This window comes from Chiloscyllium punctatum, chromosome 46, assembly GCF_047496795.1.
Source record: "Chiloscyllium punctatum isolate Juve2018m chromosome 46, sChiPun1.3, whole genome shotgun sequence".
In the NCBI taxonomy this organism is placed as follows: Eukaryota; Metazoa; Chordata; class Chondrichthyes; order Orectolobiformes; family Hemiscylliidae; genus Chiloscyllium; species Chiloscyllium punctatum.
In genome coordinates, this window is record NC_092784.1 from 61834210 (window position 1) to 61854837 (window position 20628).

General features: G+C 42.0%; 1 protein-coding gene across 2 annotated transcripts in view; it reads right to left on the reverse strand.

The window, feature by feature from the left end:
- Nucleotides 1-20628, reverse strand: part of dennd1c (DENN domain containing 1C) — a 67369-nt gene that overhangs the window by 34763 nt on the left and 11978 nt on the right. For both annotated transcript variants that reach the window (XM_072564442.1, XM_072564441.1), the window contains exons 2-5: nucleotides 13205-13269; nucleotides 6161-6204; nucleotides 2952-3001; nucleotides 1013-1132 (exon numbers count right to left, since the gene is read on the reverse strand). In XM_072564442.1, coding sequence (XP_072420543.1) covers nucleotides 1013-1132; nucleotides 2952-3001; nucleotides 6161-6204; nucleotides 13205-13269 — 279 coding nt within the window. The remainder of the gene's footprint in view (nucleotides 1-1012; nucleotides 1133-2951; nucleotides 3002-6160; nucleotides 6205-13204; nucleotides 13270-20628) is intronic.

Genomic DNA, 20628 nt, shown 5'->3' on the forward strand with positions numbered 1-20628 from the left:
CTCTCTCCCCCAGGGAAGAGTCTCTCACACTCCTCTCTCCCCAGGGATGTGTCTCTCACACCCCTCTCTCCCCAGGGAAGAGTCTCTCACACCCCTCTCTCCCCAGGGATGTGTCTCTCACACCCCACTCTCCCCAGGGATGTCTCTCACACCCCTCTCTCCCTCAGGGACAAGTCTCTCACACTCCTCTCTCCCCAGGGATGTGATGGGTATATTCTGACATAGTATCAGTGCATATGAGATGATTTGTGGTTTAAACTAGCTCTCCTGACACCAATAAATTATTGCTGAGGCCTTTATTTTGGACAGGATGTGAAACTGGGACAAGAACAGAAAGTCCTGGAAAAACTCAGCAGGCCTGGCCACATCTGCTGAGAGCAAAACAGAGTTAATGTTTCAAATCCAGTGACACTTTGCCAGAATTGTGAAACTGGAATCTCACATCTCGATATCAATGTGGCAGAGATTCCCTATTTGAAGGGACTGAGAGGGGTGTTGCCTCATCGTGCTCATATTCCTGGAAAAAACAATGACACCGCGGGAGATACCAGTGCAAACATTGCTAGCCTGCCATATAGAAGGGGTGACACATAGCTAACAGTTTGAGACAGATTTAACTTAAAACTGAAACCTGTAAACTGACAGGGTGGAAATTTGTTTTCAAACACTAAGAAACACGATCACAGAGGATTAATTAGCCATACAAAGGATGTGGTCATTGTAAAAGGCATCAACTGGAGATTCATCCAGTTTCACAAAGAAATGTAAAGTACTGTAATAGTTTGTAGTCATTGGATAAAGAAAATGCACATATCAACATGATTGCCAAATAAGTAACTGCGTAAAACCATCAATGCTCAGAGAGGCAGTTGGTCCAAGAATTGTCCTGTGCCTCCATTAAGTTACTGTCTTGTTCCAACTTTCAACCCATCTCAATCTTTGATGTCACTGTAACAGTACAGCAGCACTGAAACAGATTAGCTGGTTGTTTGTGCTTTTTTGAGGGTCCTACCTGAGGATGCAGACGCAGGTCTTTGATCCTCCAGTCAGCCGGCAGAAGCCAAATCGTTGGTTTCCATTTAGATCTGTCAGCACGAAGGTGAACTGCTGGACCACTGAGCTCTCCCACAGCCTGCCAAATACAAACATGATTGACAGCTCATACAGTCAGTTCACATATGACCATCCAGATTCAGATTTGTAACCCAGTAATCAACTCAGCAGAGGACTTCATGCAGTCTATGCAAATATTACTTTATGCTCTCATTGCAAAGTCAGGATTAAACTACCATTACATACACACTAAAGATCCACTCAATTGTCAGCACATTTGGCCAGTTAGCTGGCAGATCAGGACACTCGCCATTGGGAGTTATATGGACACACCTGATGACTGCTACAGCAAAATTAGTCTGTGTGTGCTTTGGACAAAGACAGGATGCCTGGGCTATAACGCCCCATCGTTAAATATCCTTCCAGTGTTCACAGTCAGTGTCTGTCAGAGTGTGCTTTGGGTCCTGATTTGGATATGAATAAAGAGTTTACCCAAAACGAATGCCCCCAAAGGGGTGAATCAGCACTGGGTGAATGTGGCTCAAAGAATAATAACGACAATATTCTCCAACCTATGAACATCACTCAACATCAGGGTCAACTTTATAACAGGACGGAAGCAAGACAAAAAGACAATAAAATTTAATCAGCCCTCACGGAAATAGTTACCTTAGTCTTAGTCATAGAAACAGCATTGTTTTTAACCCAGGAATGGAGAAAAAGAATTAACTTTAAGATATACACAATCCAGAGTCAAACTGTAATCTTGGTCCCAGTATGAGTGCCCTTTGCAGTAAACAAGTTATCTCACGAACACACTATACAAACTGATGTTTAGCAATTACGGTATGTGTCTAAAAAATGCTACCCCACTAACTCCCAGTCTTTTGCACACTTGATGTTGAATTAGCAGAACTTGCAGAAAAACTCAGACTTTCTTGTTACCTTGTTGGTATGTCGTTTCATAACATATTACACAGAGATTGCTGGCAGTGCTGTGGAAATAACCAGTTTTTCAAGTGCTCTAACAAACTTTGGAACATAGGACCAGAAGTGGGCCATTCGGCCCATTGAACCTGCTCTGTCATTTAATACGATTATAATTGATCAAACACTTCAATGCTTTTTACCCACACTATCACCATAATTCTTTACACTATTGTAATCAGAAATCTATCAAACTCTACCTCAAAGACTGAGCTTCCACAGCCCTAGTGGCACAGAATTCCAAACATTCTCAGTTTGTCTAAGGTAGGTGCAGAATAAAGCTTGTGTATCTAAACACCTGAAGCACACACTCTGTAACACTATTGGCTTCCCAGTTCCCCTGCCACCAGCCCAATGGTGCTTGTCTTTTCTCAGATTGCCTTTTTATGGGTTTGATGTTACCAGAGCAGTTTCCAGCATTGGAAATGGTTATTCAGTTCATCCTGTCCATGGAGGATCTTTGCTACAGTCATTTGACATTTTGCCCACATTCTGATCCTCTTCCTAAAGCTCTGCATCTTCCTTGGCATGAACTCTCCAGTAAATTCAATAATGGCCCCAAGTCTCAGCTACTCCGTGTAGTAAAGGATTCCAACAATAACGAGCTGTTTCCTTCTCTCCCTCTCACACTCATTCTCCTCACGATAATATTAATTGTTGACCCCTGGGTTCGACATCTTCTGGTTGAATAATAATCTCTAAAATTCTTTTGGAGTCAATTTAGTGAAAAAAGGAATATTTAAGAAAAAGTTAAACACTGCTTTAACCTGTCACTGTGACTTGTGGTATTGCACCCAACAGGAACTGAGGCCTAACCTTCAACTTGATTCAATGAGGAACTGAAACTGACCTCAGACTAAGGAGGTTTAGGGACATGACATTTAGCCCCAAACCCCAGGGTTCAGTCTTACCTTTCCACATCGAAAGGAAAGCAGAATTTGGGCAGGCTCTGCAGAGATTCCTGTGAGAGAAAAGCAGGCATAGATTCATGTTTAAGAACTGCTGTCAGTAACATATCAGGTTAGTGTGTATGTGTCTGGGCCTCTGATGGCTCAGGTCATTGTGACACTGAGTCAAACATCCCTGGATTTGATTCCTGGGCCCCACTCTAGTTTACTGACCACTGGTTTTGAAGGCTGCATGTATATTGTAGGATTTGACAATATGTGTACAATGGGGCATTGATCAGATGGGCCAATGGACCAATGGATCAAGGAGTTCAATTTCGATAAATGTGAGGTGTTGCATTTTGGTAAGTCAAACCAGGGCAGAACTTATACAGTTAATGGTAGGGCCCTGGAAGGGTGTTGCTGAACAAACAGACCTAGGGGTGCAGATTCATAGTCCCTACAAATTGGAATTGAAAATAGACAGGGTGGTGAAGAAGGCGTTTGGTATGCTTGCCTTTAGTAGTCAGAAGATTGAGTATAGGAGTTGGGATGTTAAGTTGCGGCTGTACTGGACATTGGTGAGGCACTTTTAGAATACTGCATACATTTCTGGTCGTCCATCTATAGGAAGGATGTTGTTAACCTTGAGAGAGTGCAGAAAAGATTTACAAGGATGTTGCTGTGATTGGAGTGTTTCAGCGATAGGGAGGAGCTGAATAGGCTGGGGATTCTTTTCCTGGAGCATTGGAGGCTGACGGATGACCTTATAGAGGTTCATAAAATCATGAGGGCCCATGGATAGGGTAAATAGGCAAAGTCTTTTTCCTAAGGTGGGGGAGCCCAAAAGTAGAGAATATAGGTTTAAGGTGAGAGCGGAAAAATTTAAAAAGGACCTGTGGGGTAACCTTTTCATGTGGAGAGTGGTATGTGTCTGGAACGATGCTCCAGAGGAAGTGGTGGTAACACTTAAATTACATCTGAAAGGCATCTGGATGGGTACACAAATAGGAAGGGTTTAGAAGGATATGGGCCAAATGCTGGCAAATGGGACTCGATTAATTTAGGATATCTGGTTGGCATGGACAAATTGGACTGATGGATCTGTTTCCATGCTGTACAAGTCTTTGACTCTATAACTGTGATGTCTTCACTTGTCACATAACCTGTTGACAATTCATGATGAGTTTTTAACTCATTCGAAACATGTCCACTTAGAGTTAAAGTTGGGCCTTTACTGCCTGGTTTCAAGATAAACGTGCAGATGAGTAAACTGAGGAAAACAAGATGAAGGGATAAATGGATTAAACTAAAGAAGGTGAAGAATTCCCATTTAGCAACTATGTTGTAAAGGAGTAGGAGATGGCACTGAGACAGCAGTCAGCCAGGCACTCTGTGGTTAGTTGTTGTGTATTAGGACTCCCTCAGCAGTGTGCATATATGATCAAACAATTCACACACAAGATAACAAAACAGTATTATAATCAATAAATACTTAACATGACCCATGAGAGCATAAGAAATAGGAACAGGAGTAGGCAGTACAACCCTGAGCTTGCTCCACGATTCAAAAGCTGAATCCATAGCTGATCTCATCTTCCTCACATTCCTGCCCTTTCTGCCCTTTCTGCATAACCCTTGATTCTGTGACTGATTAAGAATCTATCTAGCTCAGCCTTAAATATACACAAGGACTCTGCACCCACAGCTCTCTGTGGCAAAGACTCACAACCTTCTGAAGGAAGAACTCCCTCCTCATCTCAGTCTTAACTGGTGTCCCTTTTATTCTGAGACTGTGCTCTTTGGTTCCAGACTGTCCCATGAGGAAAAACATCCTCTCAGCATGTACCCTGTCAAGTCTCTTAAGAATTCAACAAGTTTCAATGAGATCATCTCTCATTCTTCTAAACTCCAGTGGGTAGAGTCCCAACCTGTTCAGCCTTTGCTCATAAGACAATCCCTCCAAACCAGGATCATCCGAGTGAACCTTCTCTGAACTGCCTCCAATAAAATAATATCTTTTCTTAAATAAAAGAACAAAGACTGCTCATAGTACTCCAGATGTGGTCTCCCTAGCACCTTGTACAGTTGCAGTAAGATTCTCCTACTCTTAAAATCTAACCCCCTTGAAATAAGGGCCAATATTCCATTATCTTTCCTCATTACCTGCTGCACCTACTAGCTTTCTATGTTTCATGTACAACTACCCCCAAGTCCCTCTGTTTTGCAGCTTTTTGTAGTTTCTCTCCAGTAAATAATATTCTGTTCTTTGGTTCTCTTTTCCAAAATGAACAACTTCACATTTTCACATATTGTACTCCATTTGCCCACTCATTTAACCTGTAAATATCTTCCTGTAAACTGTTTGTATCCCTCACACATACTGTCTTTCTACCTGTCCTTATGTTGTCTGCAAATTTGGCTACATTCACTCTCTTCCTCCAAGTCATTAATATATTATAACTAGTTGCAGTAGCAGCACTGATTCCTGTGGAACCCCACTGGTCACGGGTTGCCAACCTGAAAAAGAGTCGCTTATCCCCACCTCCTGCTTTCTGCCAATGAGCCAATTCTCTCTCCATGCCAATACACTCCTCCAAACACAACACATCTACTAGTTACCCTCTATTCACTCTGGTTGAGATTTCCTTGAAAATGTGAATAAGTTAGTCCGATATGACTTCCCTTTCTTGAATCCACACTGACTCTGCTTGACTGGATTATGATTTTCCAAATGTTCTGCGATAACTTCCTTAATAATTGATTCCAATACTTTTCTAACAATTGATGTTAGGCCCGAAACAATCTATTAAAACCTATTACAGTTCATACTCCAAAATAACTTACATCCTTTTAAACAGGAGCTCAGAATTAGTATGAACGTTCAGCAGATACCTGCACCCTGCTTCAGTTGGTGGTCCATCATCAACCATGATTTGAACTATCACGGTATTCTAACAGATGAAAGGCTTAACAGACAATCAACTTTTCAATATATAATTTCAGTTACGTCACACTGCAAATTTTTGCTATAAATTCTGTGTTACGATTGAGCCCTCCACAATCACCTGATGAAGGAGCGTCGCTCCGAAAGCTAGTGTGCTTCCAATTAAACCTGTTGGACTATAACCTGGTGTTGTGTGATTTTTAACTCTATCATCAACCAGTTCACTAATGAGTTAGTTTGATGCTAAAACTGCAAAGTACACAGTGAGAGAAAGGATGCTGCTTACCTGGTCAATGTAATCTTCAGGAAACTGCCTAAGCACTTCAGGGTCTGAAAGAGCAAGCCAAACAAACAGTCATCAGTCTCAGCACTCAAATTCTACTCTGTATTCATGGCTACTCATGACATGCTGGGTCGTGTACTAATCTGCAAACTTTGCAGCAAGGTTTACTGCAAGAAAGTGAACTGGAAGTTCAGAGTCAAAGTCTGTTGAGCCTGTACTGAATTGATTTGGAAGAGCTAGACTGGGGCGGGGGGGGGGGGCAGGGAGTTTACCTTAGCTAAATACAGGAATTATGCTCAAGTTACAGAGTTCACACTGAGCTCATCACCAATTTTTGAAGGGTTAAAATTACCCACAGACATATAATCTCTTCAAACAAGCTCTGCGATGTCTTCAGAATTGGTGCATGGCCTATATGCTGTCAGGGAACAAGGCAGCAAAGCAAGTTGAATAGTATAACCATGATGGACCAAGTGGCCTCCTTCCATCCTATATCATTCTACGATTCCAGTTGTGAGACCGATCTACAAGATGGAGTTTAGCATATCCTTATCGGAGTAGCAATGATGCTGTCCAGTATAACTTCTGTGGAAACATCTCAACATAAAAAATGCTCACTAATTGCTCCATTAGGGCCTGTTTGGAAGCTGTCCCTCTTCACTTGAGTTTGATAGTTGGAGAGTACATATAGATTGGCGATAGGGTGCTTGGCTTTGTTAGTATTGATATCTGCCTAACAGCATGCGGATGGCAAAAACACTAGTATTGACGTGAAATATGAGGCTGAGTGTCTCCAAATGGTTCCTTTAGGAATCACAGATTACTATGATATGGATGTAGTACTGGATAGGAAACCCACAGGGTGAGGATTCAAATTCCACGTTGTGAAATTGAATTCAATAATGCAGTCCAGTAACTCATCCAGTTGTGGGTTATCCCACTAGCAGAGGACTTCAACATGTGTCAGTTGTCTGGCTTTCTTTAGCTGCCTTGATAACACGATATTCTCACCCTGGACTCTGGCTGCCCAATATATTGCTCAACCAATCTCAACAGTCACTGCATCAGAGGTCAGATCAGTTTTCCTTCGTGTGAATCCAAGGAAAGTGATGGGACTAGACAGAGTACCAGGCCATGCACTCAGAGCATGCGCAGATCAACTGGCAGAGGTCTTCTCAGACATCTTCAACCTCTCCCTGCAGCAGGCCACGGTCCCTGCCTGTTTCAAGAGGCCAACATCATCCCTGTGCCTAAGAAGGCTCATGCAACATGTCGCAATGACTACCGCCCAGTGGCCCTAACTTCGGTGGTCATGAAGTGCTTTGAAAGGCTGATCATGGCATTAATCAACTCCAGCCTCCCCACTACTCTTGATCCACTTCACTTTGGCTATCTGGCCAACAGATCCACATCAGATGCCATGTCACTTGGCCTTCATTTCTCCCTAGAACATCTTGACACCAAGAACAGCTATGTAAGAATCCTACTCTTTGGCTACAGTGCAGCCTTCAACACTATTATCCCCTTGAGACAGATTACTAAACTTAGTGATCTCACACTGAGCCCCAATCTCTGCAACTGGATCCTCAGTTTCCTGACCCACAGGCCACAATCACTGAAGACTGGGGACAATATTTCATCTTCACTAATACTCAGCATTGGAGCCCTCCAGGGGTGCGTACTCGCCCCCTACTGTATTCACTGTATACCTAAGACTGTGTCGCCAAATACCAGACTAATGCCATTTACAAGTTCACTGATGACGCCACCATAGTTGGTCGAATCTCAGATGATGATGAAACAGACTACAGAAGGGAGGTGGAAGATCTGGAAAAATAGTGCACTGAGAACAACCTAGCTCTCAATGCCGGCAAAACCAAGGAACTCATTACTGACTTTTGGCGGGATGTTACTCATGCCCCCCCTCTACACATTAACAGCTCAGAGGTGGAATGAGTGGAGAGTGTCAAGCAGCTCCTGGACTCCTCACGTGGATGCACTGGTTACAAAGGCCCAACAACGTCTCTTCTTCCTCAGGCAGCTGAGGAAATTGGACATAATGGCGAATACCCTTTGTAGGTGTGCCATCGAGAGCATTCTGTTTGGATGTATCACTACCTGGCATGGCAACTGTACCATTCAAGATCGGAGACGGTTACAGGGAGTTGTGAACTCAGCCCGGATAATCACAAAGGCCAACCTCCCATCCACAGAACCCACCTACCAGGCCCGCTGTCAAAGGAAGGTTGCCAGCATTCTTAAAGATGCATCCGATTCTGGCATTGTTTTTCTATAGCCTCTACCATCCGGGAGAAGGTACAGAAGCCTGAACACACGCACCAGCCAGTTTCTAAACAGTTTCTACCCTACTGCTGTTAGAATACTGAATGGACTCACAAACCCTTAACATTTGCCTGTACTTGTGGTTTTGTTTTTACTGCTGTTTACCTATTATTTACTTTCGATGTTACTTAACCCTGTGATCTGCCTGTATTGCTCACATGACAAAACTTTTCACTGTGCCTCGGTACACATGACAATAAATTCAAATTCAATTCGATTCAATTCAACTCTTCCCCCATTGTCAGCCCCTTTATATCACCCTCAGCTCTTCATTGTGCAATCTCTCTAACCTGCTTCCCTCTCTAACTGTCCCACAATTGTGCTCGTCTCCTGAATATTGTATCCCTCCACCCTATCTCATTTTTCTGGATTTGTAATTTGAATGCAATGGTAGTTCACTCAAATTTTGTCTTCGATATGATGTTGATCCACAGAGAATGACAGCTCTTTGATTCATGATTAATGAATGAATATGAGACCTCAATTTATATAATGTGGATAAATGTGAGGTTATTCAGGTTGACATGCAGGTGTAGCAGGCAGTGACGAAAGCTAATGGCATGCTGGCCTTCATATCAAGAGGATTTGAGTATAGGAGTAGGGATGTCTTGCTGCAGTTATATAGGGCCTTGGAGAGGCTACACATTGAGTATTGTGTGCAGTTTTGGTCTCCCAATCTGAAGAAGGACATTCTCACTATTGAGGGAGTCCAGCAAAGGTTCACCAGACTGATTCCTGGGATGGCAGGACTGACATATGAGGAAAGGCTGGATCGACTGGGCTTGTACTCACTGGAATTTAGAATAATGAGGGGGGAGTCTCATAGAAACATAAAATCCTGAGGGGACTGGACAGGCTAGATTTGGGAAGAACGTTCCTGAGATTGGGAAAATCCTAGGGGCCACAGTCTAAGAATAAAGGGTAAACTATTCAGGACTGAGATGAGGAAGAATTTCTTCACCCAGAGAGTTGTTGTTGTGGGCTCAGTGTCAGACTGCTTTCCCACAGGAAGCTGTCGGGGCCAGTTCATTACTAATTACTAATATTCAAGAAGGGATCAAGGGGGATGGGGAGAGGGCAAGAGTGGGATTCTGAAATTTTGTGACCAGCCACGATCATATTGAATGACGGTACAGGCTCGAAGGGCCACAAGGCCTACTGTACCTATTTTCTATATTTCCCTTTTTAATTATTTTACTGCTCACAATCAGCCTGTTCAAACTATCATTGGTCTCTTTCATCTGCAAACTTCAGAGAATTAAGCATGAAAGCACACAAAGATGTAAAGGCTGCCATACCTAGTAAATATTCCAATGTGATTGTGGATAGTATGCTGTTTGCTCTTTCTGCAACTGTGATCAGGGATTGGTCTAGGCACATCTGTGTGCAGCAAGAGTCAGCATTTTCAGGAGAGGAGGAAAGAAAGAGAGAAAACCACATGCAGTAGTGGAGCATTTGTGAGAAATCCCTGAACTGGACCAGCAGAGAGCTGGGCCTGCTTCCTAGCAGACAGGATGTGGTTTAATACAAGATGGGGCAGCTCATGAACTGGAACACGATTCAGGCTTATTTAAATATAAAATGTCTGCTTGAAGCACCTTGCCTTGTCTTCCCATCCCCTGTCAGCACACAACCAATTCTCTGGCTACAAATACTTTCTGCATTAAGTGTGTTTTCTGAGTTGTGGAGATGATATTTTGTGGGTACTTCTATCCCCTTCACATGTTCACTTAACAATGAGCTCAGCAGGAAACTTGTGGCTTAAGCACAACATTTTTAAAAAGTCCAGTCGACCGAAAGCAGTCTGACACTGAGCCCACAACAACAGGAGCCACTGCACCTGTTTCAGTGCCTTCAGATTTCGCCTTTCCTGCTCCCAGGGCCCTGGGCTTGACCAGTGACAGTCTTATATACAACTATTCAGGTGGCCATTCCATATTTCTGAACATGCGATGGCTGGCTATTTGACCACGGGAGGCATTATTGCTAAGCAGGTTCTGTCTATACATATACTCAGACCAATCACAATGCTCAGGGCTTCTATGTCACTTTAAATAAGGTTAATCATCTAGCCCTCTGGTCTTACCCTGGCTGAACTCAGCTTAACTGATCCGAGAGGAGAAATTGAAACTGGGATCTTCCTGATGTGTAAAAGTCACAAGCGTATATAATAACAGTTATAGCATCTTTAACATTTCAAAACCACCCAAGGTACTTCACAGTAGCGATACCAAACAAAAATTTGACATCAGGCTGTGCTTGGAAATTTAAAATAGGTGACCAAGAAGGAGGCTTTCGGGAGTGTCTCAAAGAGAGTGGAAACCACCTTTTCTACAGGATGTGCATAATGCCAATCAAATGGGGTTGCTTTGTCTTGAGGGTGTCAAACCTCTTCAGTGACGTTGGAGCTGCACTAATCCAGCCAAGTGAGGAGTATTCCATCACATTCCTGACTTGTTTCTTGTTGATGGTGGACAGGCTTTGGGGAGACAGGAGGGAAGTTACTCATTGCAGCAACCCTAACATCTGGACTTGTTCTTGTAGCCACTGTATTTATAAGGCTGTTCCAGTTCAGTTTTGGGTCAATGGTAACCTCTACGATGTTGATAGAGGGGTTCAGTGATGGTTATGCCATTGGATGTTAAAGGGCAATGGTTGTAATGTCTTTTGTTGGAACTGATCATTGCCTGGTTTTTGTAAGGTGCCAATGAAACTTACCAGTTGTCAGCTCAAACCTGGATATTCTTCAGATCTTGCTGCATTTGAACATGGGCTGATGTCTCCTTTCAACTGCATGGTTGCAGTGAGTCAGGAAACTCTAGTTCAGAGTCAGAGAACTGGGTTACAACACATACAGGAGAATTCCACAGGACCAGTTTTATGTTTCTTAAAGTTTTGATGTCTGGTGGGGACAGGACAGGACTTTGGGTTGTGAACTTTAACAAATGTAATTGGAAGCATGTGACCAGCAGTGAACCACAGCAATCGATACTGGGACCCTTGCTATTTGTCATGTATATAAATGACTTGGATGTAAATGTACAAGGTATAATTAGTAAGTTTGCAGATGACAGGAAAACTGTTGGTGTTGTTGACAGTGAGGAGGGTGGTCTGATATTGATCAGCTGGTAAATTGGGCAGAGGAATGGCAGATGGAATTTAATCTCAATAAGTGTGAGGTGATGCAGTTCGGGAGGTCTAATAATGGAAGGATTTACACAATGAATCGTAGGTCCTTAGGGAGTACTGTACTGAGGAACAAAGGGATCTTGGTGAGCAAGTCCATAGATCCTTGAAGGAGTCACTACAGGTAGGTAAGATGGTGAAGAAGGCATAGGGATGTCCACCTTCATTCGCCAGGATGTAGAATATCAGAACAAGGAAGTCTTGTTACAACTTCATAAAATATTGATTAGGCCACGATTGCACTGGAAAAGATGCAAAGGAGATTCACCAGGATGTTGCCTGGGATAGAAACTCTCAGTTATAAGGAGAGACTGGATAGGCTGGGTTTGTTTTCCCTGGAGCAGAGGAGGCTGATTGAGGTTTTCAAAATCATGAGAGGCACAGACAGAGTAGATCATGAAAATCTCTTAGTCATGGTAGATGGGTCTAGGACCAAAGGGCAGAAGTTTAAAGTGAGAAGATCTGGGGAAAAGTTTTTTTCCCCCAAGAGGCTGGTAGAAATATGGAACATGCAGCTTGAGAGGGTGGTGGGGGCAGATAGTCTTGCAATATTTAGGAAGAATCTGGATGAGCACTTAAAATGCCAGGGCATTATAGGCTATGGACCATGTGGAGGGAAATGGGATTAGTGTAGTTTGGTGTTTACTGGATGGCATAGACAGGCTGGCCTGAAGGGCCTGTTTCTATGGTGTATGACTCTGTGAAAGGAAAAGGTCACTGAGGATAGGCAGCACTTACAGAATATGTTGAAAGGAGAATATGGTTAAATATATGCTGCCAGTGAGCTGCCTTTTTTTCAGCTATGCCACGAGTTTTGCATTATTAGACATTATTAAGTGCCGAAAAAAAACGAAACTTAAGCAAAATCCCCTTATGTGAGTATGAGAGGAACAAGTGTGTTTAGAGATTGCTGAGACTGTGCAAACTTGTTTCCTGCAGCATTTGGTAATTGCTCAACCACATCAACACACTAGCTCAGTCACTCTGTCATGATTTTAAGGTGTGTCTTGTTAGGCCCAACATGCTTAGACAGATAACGACAAGGTTGCATAGATCTGGCTTCTGTTCCCACATGTTTAGAAGATTGAGGGACAATCTGGTTGAGGTGCTTAAAATTAATTAAAGGTTCAACACCATAGGTATAGAGAAACTATTCCCATGGTACTGGTGGGGGAGAGAAGGGATGGAATCTAGAGCAATGGTCATTCTGGAAGCACCCCTTCAACACACAAAATGAAAGGGAAATGTGCAACTCTCTTCACTAAAGACTGTAGAAGTGTTAATAATAAGTTATTCAACTATTTGAAAATACTTGTGTAAGCTAAGGGTATTAAAGGATTTGATCAGAGGCAGGTAAAAGGAATTCAGAAAGTAAGATGAGCAGTTGAGGCAAATTTAGGAGTTTGAGTGGACAGGACCAAGTGCGTTTGTCTATATCCATCTCAAGAGAACATTTATAGATACATTTAAGATAGAACAACTTTTCAGGATTTATATTCAACAATTTTTCTCACTTACCAACATCTGGTGATTTTGGACATGAGGCCTCGATAAATAACTCGAATGTCCTTTCTGGGCTTTCTCTGAAAAAAAAATATACATAGTGAAGTCACAGCTTGATCTGGAATAAAAAAGCCTTCTCTTACTCCTCAACACTGACTCAAGCTGGGTATTGAGGCCTTCTGACAGCCAATGGTAACTTAGCCTTGTGTACATGAACTTCAGACATATTTCAGAACATCCCACACATTTTTACACACTCTCACATACTTTCTCTTGCTCTGTCTCTCACACATACAAACTCTCACATTTGCAGACTGTCTCTCAGACACACTCACAGTCATGCAGACTATTTCTCTCTCTCACACACACACAAAGACAGCCCTGACTGCCTGGGGTAGTCAATCTGAAAATCAAGCCCCACTCATCACAGAGACATGACAAAGTGAAAATTTAATTAAACCAATGATTTGCTAAATGTCACTTCACCTGATGAAAGGGCTATGCTCTGAAAGGTTGTGATTTCAAACAAACCTGTTGGACTGTAACCTGGTGTCATGTGACTTCTGATCTTGTCCAACACCGGGACCTCCACATCAATCCTTTAATGATGACTGAAGATTATCGTTACATCAATTCTCATTCTGAAAGGTTAATGTTACATTGATTCTCAGTCTGGAAGGTTATGGCTACGTCGATTCTCAATCTGGAAGGTTATGGTTACATCGATTCTCAGTCTGGAAGGTTATGGTTACAGCGATTCTCAGTCTGGAATGTTATGCTTACATTGATTCTCAGTCTGTAAGGTTATAGTTACAGCGATTCTCAGTCTGTAAGGTTATGGTTACATCGATTCTGAGTCTGGAAGATTATGGTTACACTGATCCTCAGTCTGGAAGGTTGTGCTTATATTGATTCTCAGTCTGGAAGGTTATGGTTACATTGATTCTCAGTCTGGAAGGTTATGATTACATTGATTCTGAGTCTGGAAGGTTATGGTTACATCGATTCTCAGTCTGGAAGGTTATGGTTACATCAATTCTCAGTCTGGAAGGTTATGATTTCAGCGATTCTCAGTCTGGAAGGTTATGATTACATTATTCTCAATCTGGGTCATGGTTACATTGATTCTGAGTCAGAAAGGTTATGGTTACATCGATTCTGACTCTGGAAGGTTATGGTTACATCAATTCTCAGTCTGGAAGGTTATGGTTACATCAATTCTTAGTTTGGAAGGTTATAGTTACATCGATTCTCAGTCTGGAAGGTTATGATTACATTGATTCTGAGTCTGGAAGGTTATGGTTACATCGATTCTCAGTCTGGAAGGTTATGGTTACATCAATTCTCAGTCTGGAAGGTTATGATTACATTATTCTCAATCTGGGTCATGGTTACATTGATTCTGAGTCAGAAAGGTTATGGTTACATTGATTCTGAGTCTGGAAGGTTATGGTTACATCAACTCTCAGTCTGGAAGGTTATGGCTACGTCGACTCTCAATCTGGAAGGTTATGGTTACATCAATTCCCAATTTGGAACGTTATGGTTACATTGATCCTCAGTCTGGAAGGTTATGGTTACATCGATTCTCAGTCTGGAAGGTTATGGTTACAGCGATTCTCATCTGGTAGGTTACGGTTACATTGATTCTCAGTCTGGAAGGTTATGGTTACATCGATTCTCAATCTGGAAGGTATGGTTACAGCGATTCTCAGTCTGGAAGTTTATGGTTACATTGATTCCCAATTTAGAAGGTTATGGTTACAATGATCCTCAGCCTGGAAGATTATGGTTACATCAATTCTCAGTCTGGAAGGTTATGGTTACATCAATTCTTAGTTTGGAAGGTTATAGTTACATCGATTCTCAGTCTGGAAAGTTATGGTTATATTGATTCTCAGTCTGGAAGGTTATGGTTACAGTGAGTCTCAGTCTGGAAGGTTATGGGTACATCGATTTTCATTCTGGAAGGTTATGGTTACAGCAACTCTTAGTCTGGAAGGTTACGATTACAGTGATTCTCAATCTGAAAGTTTATGGTTACATCGATTCTCAGTCTGGAAGATTATGGTTACAGCGATTCTCAGTCTGGAAGGTTATGGGTACATCGATTTTCATTCTGGAAGGTTATGGTTACAGCAAGTCTCAGTCTGGAAGTTATGGGTACATCGATTTTCATTCTGGAAGGTTATGGTTACAGCAACTCTTAGTCTGGAAGGTTACGATTACAGCGATTCTCAATCTGAAAGTTTATGGTTACATCAATTCTCAGTCTGGAAGGTTTTGGTTACACCAATTCTCCTTCTGGAAGGTTATGGTTACATCGACTTTCAGTCTGGACGAATATGGTTACATTGATCCTCAGTTTGGAAGTTTATGGTTGCATCGATTCTCAGTCTGGAAGGTTATGTCTACATCCATTCTCAATCTGTAAGGTTATGGTTACATTGATTCTGATTTTGGAAAGTTATGATTGCATCGAATCTCAGTCGGGAAGGTTATGGCTACATCAATTCACAGACTAGAAGGTTATGGTTACATCAATTATTAGTTTGGAAGGTTATGGTTACAGCGATTCTCAATCTGGAAGGTTATAGTTACATCGATTCTCAGTCTGGAAGGTTATGGTTACTGCAATTCTCAGTCTGGAAGGTTATGGTTACAGCAATTCTCAGTCTGGAATGTTATGGTTACATCGATTCTCATTTTGGAAGGTTATGGTTACATCGATTTTCAGTCTGTAAAGTTATGTTTACATTGATTCTCAATCTGGAAGATTATGGTTACATCAATTCTCAGTCTGGAAGATTATGGTTACAGCGATTCTCAATCTGGAATGTTATGGTTACATTGATTCTCATTTTGGACAGTTATGGTTACATCAATTTTCAGTCTGTCAAGTTATGTTTACATTGACTTTGAGTCTGGAAGGTTATGGTTACATCGATTCTCAATCTGGAAGATTATGGTTACAGCGATTCTCAGTCTGGAAGGTTATGGTTACATCAATTCTCAGTCTGGAAGGTTATGGTTACAGCGACTCTCAGTCTTGAAAGTTACGATTACAGCGATTCTCAGTCTGGAAGTTTACGGTTACATCGATTCTCAGTCTGGAAGATTATAGTTACAGCGATTCTCAGTCTGGAAGGTTATAGTTACAGCGATTCTCATCTGGAAGGTTATGGTTACATTGATTCTGAGTCTGGAAGGTTATGGCTAAATTGATTCTGAGTTTGGAAGGTTATGGTTACATCGAATCTCAGTCTGGAAGGTTATGGTTACATTGGTTCTCAGCCTGAAAGATTATGGTTACATCGACTTTCAGTCTGGAAGGTCACGGTTACATTGATCCTCAGTTTGGAAATTTATGGTTACATCGATTCTCAGTCTGGAAAGTTATGGTTACATTGATTCTCATTCTGGAAGGTTATGGTTACAGCGATTCTCAGTCTGTAAGGTTATGGTTACATCGATTCTCAGTCTGGAAAGTTATGGTTACATTGATTCTCATTCTGGAAGGTTATGGTTACATTGGTTCTCAGCCTGAAAGATTATGGTTACATCGACTTTCAGTCTGGAAGGTCACGGTTACATTGATCCTCAGTTTGGAAATTTATGGTTACATCGATTCTCAGTCAGGAAAGTTATGGTTACATTGATTCTCATTCTGGAAGGTTATGGTTACAGCGATTCTCAGTCTGTAAGGTTATGGTTACATCGATTTTCATTCTGGAAGGTTATGGTCACAGCAACTCTCAGTCTGGAAGGTTACGATTACAGCGATTCTCAGTCTGAAAGTTTACGGTTACATCGATTCTCAGTCTGGAAGATTATAGTTACAGTGATTCTCAGTCTGGAAGATTACAGTTACAGCGATTCTCATCTGGTAGGTTATGGTTACATTGACTCTGAGTTTGGAAGGTTATTATTACATCGATTCTCAGTCTGGAAGGTTATGATTACATCGAATATCAGTCTGGAAGTTTATGGTTACATCAATTCTCAGTCTGGAAGTTTATGGTTACATTGAATCTCATTCTGGAAGGTTATGATTACATCGATTCACAGTCTGGAAGGTTATGATTACATCGATTCTCAGTCTGGAAGGTTATGTTTACATCGATTCTCAATCTGGAAGGTTATGCTTAAATTGATTCTGAGTTTGGAAGGTAATGATTACATTGATTCTTAGTCTGGAAGATTATGGTTAAAGCGATTCTCAGTCTGGAAGGTTACAGTTACAGCGATTCTCATTTGGAAGGCTATGGTTACATTGTTTCTGAGTTTGGAAGGTTATTATTACATTGATTCTCAGTCTGGAAGGTTATGGCTACATCGATTCACAGTCTGGAAGGTTATGGTTACATCGATTCTCAGTCTGGAAGGTCATGGTTACATCAATTCTCATTCTGGAAGGTTATGGTTACATCAATTCTCAGTCTGGAAGCTTATGGTTACATTGATTCTCAGTCTGGAAGGTTATGGTTACTTCGATTCTTAGCCTGGAAGGTTAAGGTTACATTGATTCTCAGTCTGGAAGGTCATGGTTACATCGATTCTCAGCCTGGAAGGTCATGGTTACATCGATTCTCAGTCTGGAAGGTTATGGTTACATTGAACCTCAGTCTGGAAGGTCATGGTTACATCGATTCTCAGTCTGGAAAGTTATGGTTACATCGATTCTCAGCCTGGAAGGTTATGGTTACATTGAACCTCAGTCTGGAAGGTCATGGTTACATCGATTCTCAGTCTGGAAAGTTATGGTTACATCGATTCTCAGTCTGGAAGGTTATGGTTACAGCGACTCTCAGTCTGGATGGTTACGATTACAGTGATTCTCAGTCTGGAAGTTTATCGTTACATCGATTCTCATTCTGGAAGATTATGGTTAAAGCGATTCTCAGTCTGGAAGGTTATGGTTACATTGATTCTGAGTTTGGAAGGTTATGGTTACATTGATCCTCAGCCTGGAAGGTTATGGCTACATCGATTCACAATCTAGAAGGTTATGGTTACATCAATTCTTAGTTTGGAACGTTATGGTTACATTGATTCTCAGTCAGGAGGGTTATGGTTACATCGATTCTCAGTCTGGAAGGTTATGGTTACAGCGATTTTCAGTCTGGAAGGTTATGGTTAATCGATTCTCAGTCTGGAAGGTTATGGTTACAGCGATTCTCAGTCTGGAAGGTTATGGTTACAGCGATTTTCAGTCTGGAAGGTTATAGTTATTCTCAGTTTTTCATTCACTGGTTCAGAATTTTCCCTTCAAGATACTCTGAAGGTGTTTATTCCCTTTTCTTTTCATTAGTTGATTTGCAGATGGAATAGATTTTGCGCAAATAGCGGGGTGAACAGCTACCTGGAGACTCTCTGTTACTTCCTGCACAGAAGGGAGAGCGTGATTTAGATGCATTCTCTTTGTTTATTGAGCATACACCCTCATTGTGGTCACCTGGCTAGGAATCATTCAAGTGGTTATATTATGCCGAACTCTTCTGTGTCCACAATAATTGGTCCTGATTGAAAAAACAATAAAAAGACTATTTTTGGGCAAAACTATCCAGAATACACATAGGTGGTGCTATTCTATCCAGAATTGTCCCTCACTGTTTGTAGAGACAACTCACAATTGTTCCAGTTACTCATTTTCAAAACGTCTTCAACAGTTTCTTTGGTTTAAAATAGTATCTCTTCCTATTTTAGTCCACAGTCCAAAGCAAAAGTAATCTTTACATGCTTCTATATTTAGGAGACATGAGAGATCGTGCCTTACAAATTTGTTGGAGTTTTTTGATGAAGTGACCAGAACATTTGATAAGGGCAGGGCAGTAAATGTGGTCTATATAGGTTTCAATAAGGCCTTTAAGTTCCATGTGGTAGACTGCACCAGAAGGTTAGATTGCATGGAATCCAGGTCAAGCTGGCAAACTGGAAACACAATTGATGAGATGGTAGGAGACAGAGAGTAATAGTGGAATTGTCGGACTGGATGCCTGTGAGTGGAATACCTCAGCGGTCGATGCTTGGCCCATAACTGTTTGTTATTTATATAATTTATTTGGATAAGAAAGAACAAAGCATGATTAGTAAGTTTGCAGATGGCACTAAAATAGGCAGTATCATGGACATTGAGGAAGGTTATCAGAAATTGCAGCGGGACCTTGATCATCGGGATATGGGCCCAGAAATGGCAAATGGAGTTTAATATAGATAAGTGTGAGGTCTTGCATTTTGCAAAGTCAATTAAGGTAGAAGTTTCATGGTGAATGGTAGGGCCTTAAGGAGCGTACGGAACAGAGGGATCTTGGCATTCAGGTGCATGGCTCTCTGAAAGTGGAGTTACAGGTAGACAGGTCATTGAAGAAGACTTTTGACACACTGGCCTGCATCAGTCAGGGCACTGAGTATCAAAGTTGAGAAGTTATGTTGCAGTTATACAGGACATTGGTGAGGCAGCGCTTGGAGTATTGTGTTCACTTTTGCTACAGGAAGGATGTCATTTAACTGAAAACAGTGCAGAAGAAATTTACAAGTGTGTTGCCAGGACTCAACAATCTGAGTTATAGGGAGAGGTTGGACAAGCAAGGTCTTTTTCCTTTACAGCGTAGGAGACCGAGGGGGGGATCTTATTGAAGTGTATAAGATCATGAGAGGCATGGATTGGGTGAATGCACTCAGTCTTTTTCCCAGGGTTGGGGAATCATGGACTAGAGGAAATCAGTTTAAGGTTAGAGGGGAAAGAATAAAAGGGAACCTGATGGGCAAACTTTTTAACACAGAGGGTGGTACGCATATGGAATGAGCTGCTGACAGAAGTGGTTGAGGCAGGTACATTGACAACACTTAAAAGGCATTTGGACAAATACATGGATAGGAAAGGTTTAGAAGGATATGGGGTCAAGTGCAGGGAAACAGATGTCACTGCCAGTCCGAGAGGCGGTCAGGTCTGCCAATCAGAAATTGCCATGGAGGCAGAGCCGAGGAGTCAGACATCACACAGAGCCATGGTAATAGGGGACTCCATAGTGAGAGGAACTGAAAGGGGTTTCTGCGGCAACAGGTGGGATTTGAGGATGGTCTGTTGCCTTCCTGGTGCCAGGATTAAGGACATCGCAGACAGAGTGCAGGAAATCCTCAAGGGCGAAGGTGAAGAGCCAGACGTGGTGATGCATGTCAGCACAAATGACGTCGGGAAGAAGAAGAGGGACATTCTACAGCTGGACTTCGGAGAACTTGGAAGAAGGCTGAAAAGCTGGACATCCAGGATGGTTATCTCCAGTTTGCTTCCAGTTCCTCAGGCTGGAGAGGACAGGAACAGGAAGATAATGGACTTGAATGTGTGTCTGGGGAACTGGTGCAGGAAGCAAGGATTTAAATTCTTGGATCACTGGGATATGTTTCGTGGGAAGGATAAATTATACAAGAGGGATGGGTTG